This window comes from Apaloderma vittatum, unplaced genomic scaffold (genome assembly GCF_000703405.1).
Source record: "Apaloderma vittatum isolate BGI_N311 unplaced genomic scaffold, ASM70340v1 scaffold229, whole genome shotgun sequence".
NCBI lineage: Eukaryota > Metazoa > Chordata > Aves > Trogoniformes > Trogonidae > Apaloderma > Apaloderma vittatum.
In genome coordinates, this window is record NW_009733334.1 from 1,323 (window position 1) to 8,266 (window position 6,944).

Here is a 6,944-nt window from a genome sequence, read left to right on the forward strand (position 1 = left end):
ATATTTTGTGTCTGCTGTCATGGAACTCAGTAGTAGGGTTGGGAAGATAGAATTGCTCACTGCTTATTATTGGGAAGTTTTGGATCAGTGATAGGATTTCATAGAATACCTAGTATTTTCTAACATTTTTCACACTAATAAACTTCTCTTGATCTCAGTTGCAGAGAAGATTGTACAAGGGGGAAGACCATTAGGTAATCTCAAGTGACTTCTACAGAAATTACTCTAAATAATTGAAAACTCTACATACATCATCACTATGTCCTAACTTCTACAATTAAAAAAAAACCCAACCAAAACAAAACACCTGTTTTGCACTACTCACTGTTGAGGATCATTAAATGTTTATCACTGAATATATCTTGTATACCAGCAAATAAGAAGCTTTTACGTCTTCCAAATTAAACCATACAATTTACTTCAGAAGATTAGACTAGAAGCGTGGAAATTCCAGTGATTTATCTTGTTGGAGTTATTTTTAAACATAAGGAGTACTAGAGCTTGGACATAGCTGCATGTATGCATTTTATCCTTTATTTCTTCACTGAATATTATTGTATGTTCAGATCATAGAGTGGTTTGAGTTGGAAGGGACCTTAAAAATCATCTAGTTTCAACCCCTCTGCCGTGGGCAGGGACACCTCCTTTTAGTCCAGGCTGTTCTTGAAGCCCCATCCAGCCTGGTCTTGAACACTTACAGGCAGGGGGGTTCCACAGCTTCTCTGGGCAACCTGTTCCAGCGTCTTGCCACCCTCACGGAAAAGAGTTTCTTCCTAATATCTAATCTAAATCTACCCTATTTCAGTTTGAAACGGTTAACCCTCATCCTGTTGCTACACACCCTTGTAAATAGTCCCTCGCCAGGCCCCTTTTGAGTACCGGGAGCCTGCTATAAGGTTTCCCCAGAGCCTCCTCCTCTCCAGGCTGAACAACCCCAACTCCCTCAGCCTGTCCTCACAGGAGAGGTGCTCCAGCCCCCTGATCATCACCTGCTTCAACATATCCTTCTTCTGTTGAGCTGAACACAGAACTACAGCTAGGGTCTCGTGAGAGTAGAGCAGAGAGGGAGAAACATCTCCCTCAACCCGCTGGCCATGCTTCTTTTCATGCAGCCCAGGACACAATTGTATTTCTGGGCTGTGAACACACATTGCTGGCTCGTGTTCAGTTCTTCATCCACCAACACCGTCAAGTCCTTCTCTGCGGGGCTGCTCTCAATCCACTTATCACCCAGCCTGTATTTGTGCTTGGGATTGTCGTGACCTGGGTGCAGGACCTTGTGCTTGGCCTTGTTGAACTTGATGAGGTTGGCCTGGGCCCACCTTTCCAGCTTGTCCAGATCACTCTGGATGGCATCCCTTCCTTGCAGTGTGTCAGCTGCACCACACAGATCGGTGTCATTGGCAAACTTCCTGAGGTTGCTGTCAAATATGTTATTGGAAAGGTATGTTGCAATTCAGTAGATACTTTGTGCTTTATGCACTCTTGTATAAATGTTCTGGGTTTTAAAAGTTGTGAAAAAGGTGTCTTCTGGAGCAGAACGTATTAATCCACCTTTGAAGTAGCTTTGTTCAGCCCTTTTTTATAATGCAAACCCATATCCATAACTCGAGACTCTTCTATTGATGGTAAAAGACAACTGGGTCCTCAACTTCAGCCTGGTTTCTGCCTTCTTCCTTGATTATTCAGGTAGAAGACACTGTTCATAGGTCAAACAAAATGTGTTGTGCATTGCGTGGATAAATACATGATTCACTGTGTAAATTATTTGGATTCATTTGGATACATGCATGGTATTTATTATGGCTAATGTTGATGTAGCCAGCAAGATAGTTTAAAAAAAAATACAAGTAATATTTTATTTAAATATCTACTATTTCATATTACAGGCTACTTATAGGTAGTTAAAATGAGTTTACTATTACTTACATTCTACTAAAATCTTTCCACATTCCTTCACATTTCAAGAGTCTCTTGAGTGAAAATATCAGCTTTACGTTTGTCATGTTCTGGTGTAGATTTTGTAAACAGGCCATACAGACTTTTCTTAACCCGTCTGTGAGATAAAACATTTATAACAGGATCTAAACTACTCTTAGCAGCAGCAAGACAAGTAAGGAAATTTTTAATCTCCACTAGGTAGTTTAACTGTGGGCAGTCGTTACTTGTACGCAGTACATAAAAAATTGGCCTAAAAATATGATATGGAAGAAAGCAGATCGTTAATATCATCTGGATGACAAGAATGTTTCTTTTCACTGTGCTGTAAATTAGATGTCTTTTTTCAATGCAGGTATTTTTTTGTATTTTACTCAGATGCCTGGTAAGAGAATAGTATGCCAACAAAACTGTTATAAAGGATACAAAAAAACATGCAGTGGCAAAACAAGCTGCAATCATTGTGCTAAAGTCACCAATTTCTACTCTGACACTGTAGCATCTCTGAAATTCTTCTGTAGACTCTACCTGGACATTATATGCTATAGCTAATACCGTTATGCAGAACACAGTAAGCCATATGATGATGCAGAAATATTTAGCAAATTTTGACTGACAAAACTTTTCAAGTACGCATCTGTAAAAGGTTTCATTAGCTGCTTGAGAGTATTGTGTGTCGCTGTTTTTCCTCAGTGTTGCATACTGACTTAGAGCAGTTGAACATAAAATTATAATTGTAGCATACATGCTGACATGTATAATGAGAGTCCCAAGGTGATTTGCTATTCTGCATGCTCCAGAGTCGTAAGTCCATTGGTACCCTCTTGCAAAATAGGCAGCCAGAAAAGGCATTGTGCTGCACACAAGTAGATTTGCAGCAACAAGATTTGCTGAGTAAATGTACTGCGTTCTTTTGGTGGGCACTTGCCTTGAAAATATCCAGGCAGTGAGAATATTTCCGAAACTTCCAGCAGGAAATAAGAAAGAGTAGATGACTGGCAGGGCTACAGTAGTAGCTAATGATGGCTGAAGAAGACATGTTGAATTTCTCATTTATGCTGGTATTACTTGAATGAATGGTCAGAGCTGAAAAAAAATTAAAAGAATTATTCTTCTGTGGCGTGCTTCTAACATCTCTCTTATTCTTTGATCTAACTGTGCCCTTTCCTCCCCTTCTCTTCAGCGTTACTGACTGCTGTTTGTCCTCTGGGACTAAGTTTGCATGAGTTTACTGTTTGGGTGTCCTCTTCCACTGAGATTTTATGATGAAAAGTTGGCTGATGTACAACCCCAAAGATTTTGCATGCATAGAATCTAATAAAATAAATCAGGAAACAGAAGGTTGAGGTTACAGTCTGACAATAACTTGTTTGGTCTTCATTTATTTCTCAGTCTTCCGTAACATCTGTAAACCACTTTTAGACTATTTTAAGTTAAATAAAGAAAATAAGTGCAAAGTATTAGTTTAATTGCAAAAATGCAGAGGAGAATCCTGTCCATCCATTTAAGTACAAAAGAAACTGTGCATGGTGAAGGAATCTGGCTATATTAATTTGTTTTGTGCTGGTGTCTATGTCTAATGTTACTTTGTTCAGAACTCTAGTCTTAGGGGTACATTTTGCATAAACAATTCAGTCTATATTCTTAAACATGTGAAATGGTTGTTGAAAACTGCAATACTTTTTGTACATTTTGCATAAACAATTCAGTCTGTATTCTTAAACACGTGAAATGGTTGTTGAAAACTGCAATACTTTTTTTTTTTCAAAGTTCAGTTTCCAGTATTTTCTCAATTTCCAGACTGAAAATAAGAATTCAAAGCTCTATACAGTGACTGCATATCAAAACGGGCATTTCAGCTTATTAATCTGTAGTGAAGTAAGGCTTTATTGTTGTATGTATACTATTTAGTGAAGTGTATCCTAGTTAGCTTCTGTTCTATACAAAAGCATATGGAAAAATTTAACGTATTTAAAACTTACAGACTGATAATTTCTCTTTTAAACAGCTGTAAAAAAATGAACTCAGATGCCAAAGAGGATTCTGTGTGGCTATGATAAAAAGCCCAGATACCATGTTTATCAGATGGCAAAAAGTTGTAAAAACATTTTTAAAAATTATTCTGTATGCCACATTTGACAACTTATAAATTAAACTAACTTTTATAGCTGTTGCATTTTAGGGTACACTAGGTCCCGTATGGATTGTTGAACCAAAATGTATTAAAGTCTTTTAGTACAATAAGTTATATTTTAAAAATCATTGTTGAATTCAGTCATTTAAAAGTCAAATGATCTTTTTTGTGTTAGTGCCCAAATTTTATCAGGTAGAAGAAAGAATTAGTAGTTTTAAGCTTACCTGTGCAAGCTGCAGGCACCTTCCTTTGCAGAGACTTTTTTCAGTGTAATGTCCTTTTTATCTCCACTGGTGCAATGAAGATACTTGGATCTAAAAAGCACAGTTAAGAACAGTATCACTCTGGCATAAGCAGGCTTTCAGAATGTACACTTTTCCTTTCTTCTGATGTGTTTTAGGCATCAATTGGGAAAAACTGACTCTGTGTCCGAGAAAAACAGTATTTTGTACAAATTATCAAGCGTGCACAAGACAATTTCCTTCGTCCACAAGGTTTGATCACAGATCAGTCAAATTCTGTTTAGCTCTTCTTGAGACCTTTGAATTTTCTCTGTCTTTGTGGTTGTCACATATAGCTTTTCAACAGCTATAAATTAGTTCCTTTACGAAAACAGAGGAAATACCATATAAAAACTTCTGCACTTTTGGTAAGGTTCTTGTTTTGTTAGTTTTGCTTTCATTTTAAACATACGCTGTGAGAATCCACCTTGGTGATCTAGTGTCAATTTTGTTGTTCGGCCTCATTAATTTTATGATTTTGTTTTTACTAAAAAAGTTGAAAATGTATGCTTAGATAGCTGATCTCCTTTAAGATTAAATTTAAAGTGAGGGAAACTTGCTATGGAGAATTAACAATCAGTTCATAATGCTCTAATTAGTTAGCATGCTCTTTAATTTTTGTTCCTGTTAGATTTAGTTATACCTTGTTTTTATTTTTTCCTCTTTTGAATGTATAGTTCTATTAAAATGCATTCTAACAGAAATAGTCTTTATTAATCAAATGGCTCTTTCCTTCCTGACACTCACACTTTGCTTATTTGTAAATGTTAAGGAGGGCACCCCTCAGCCTCCTCTTCTCCAAGCTAAAGAGACCCAGCTCCTTCAGTCTTTCCTCATAAGGGAGATGTTCCACTCCCTTCATCATCTCTGTGGCTCTGCGCTGGACTCTCTCAAGCAGTTCCCTGTCTCTCTGGAGCTGAGGGGCCCAGAACTGGACACAATATTCCAGATGTGGCCTCACCAGGGCAGAGTAGAGGGGCAGGAGGACCTCTCTCGACCTACCAGCTACTCCCCTTCTAATACAGCCCAGGATGCCATTGGCCTTCTTGGCCACGAGGGCACATTGCTGGCTCATGGTCATCCTGCTGTCCACTAGACTCCCAGGTCCCTTTCCACAGGGCTGCTTTCCAACAGGTCAGCCCCTAACCCATACTGATACATGGGGCTATTCCTCCCCAGGTGCAGCACCCTACACTTGCCCTTGTTGAATTTCATTAGGTTTTTCTCTCCCCAGCCCCCCAGCCTGTCCAGGTCATGCTGGATGGCAGCAGAGCCTTCTGGTGTGTCACCCACCCCTCCCATTTTTGTGTCTTCCGGAAACTTGCTGACAGTGCACTCTTGCTTCATCTAGGTAATGATAAAATATGTGGCAAGTTTGAGCCAGGTCTGTGCTTCCATTCATTAATAATTTATTTTCACCAGTTTTAGAACTGCCCCTGTGGTTCAACAAATAGGCCCAGATGTTATGGGACAAAGGGTTTCAACAGAACAAAAGGTTAAAACCCAAAGATTTAAATAAGGAAGTTCTTCACTGTGAGTGTGGTGAGACACTGAAATAGGTTGCCCAGAGAAGTTGTAGATGCCCCTCCCTGGAAGCTGAGTGGTGTGGGAGATATGCCAGAGGGATGGGATGTCATCTGGATGGACCTGGATAAGCTGGAGAAGTGGGCCCATGTGAACCATGTGCAAGCCAAGTGCAAGGTCCTGCACCTGGGTCAGGACAGTCCTTGTTATCAGTACAGACTGGGGTATGATGCGATAGAGATTAGCCCTGCAGTGAAGAACTTGGGGATACTGGTGGGTGAAAAGTTAGACATGAGCCAGCAATGTGTGCTCACCAGCTCATAAGGCCAATTGTATCCTGGGCTGCATCAAAATGAGCATGGCCAGCAGGTCACGAGCAAGTCCAGAGGAGGGCCATGAAGATGATCAGGGGATTGGAAGTACCTCCCCTGAGAGGACAGGCTGAGAAACCTGGAGCTATTCAGCCTGGAGAAGAGAAGGCTGAAGGGAGACCTTATGAGGCCTTCCAGTATTTAAAACCTATAAAAAAGATGGGGTCAATCTTTTTAGCTGGGCCTGTTGCAACAGTATAGGAGGTAATGGTTTTGAACTAAAAGAGGGTAGATTTAGACTGATATAAGGAAGGAATTTTTTACAGTCAGGATGGTGAAACTGGAACAGGTTGCTTCCAGAGGTAGTGGATGCCCCATCTCTGAAGACATTCAAGGTCAGGTTGGACAGGGCTCCGAGCAACCTGATCAAGTTTATGATATCCCTGCTCACTGCAGGGGGTTGGACTAGATGACCTTTAAAGGTTACTTCCAACTCAACGCATTCTGTGATTCTGTGAAGTGTCCAAGGCCAGGCTGGATGGGACTTTGAGCAACCTGATCTAGTGGGAGATGTCCCTGTCCATGGCAGGGGAGTTGGAACTAGATGATCTTTAAGGTCCCTTTCAACCTACACTATTCTGTGATTCTACTTTCTTTGTTGAGTTAAAGACGTATACAATATAACTCTTTGGCATCCTTAGGGATATAAAAATGGGGATGTGTAGCATTTATAGCTTCAATTCTTTCGTTAACATA

General features: G+C 40.0%; 1 protein-coding gene across 1 annotated transcript; it reads right to left on the reverse strand.

Moving 5' to 3' along the window:
* Nucleotides 1–1,956: 1,956 nt before the first annotated feature.
* GPR82 (G protein-coupled receptor 82) lies at nucleotides 1,957–2,991 on the reverse strand. The gene has a single exon (XM_009875824.1). It carries the CDS (start codon nucleotides 2,989–2,991, stop codon nucleotides 1,957–1,959), a length of 1,035 nt encoding a protein of 344 aa, XP_009874126.1.
* Nucleotides 2,992–6,944: the final 3,953 nt, after the last annotated feature.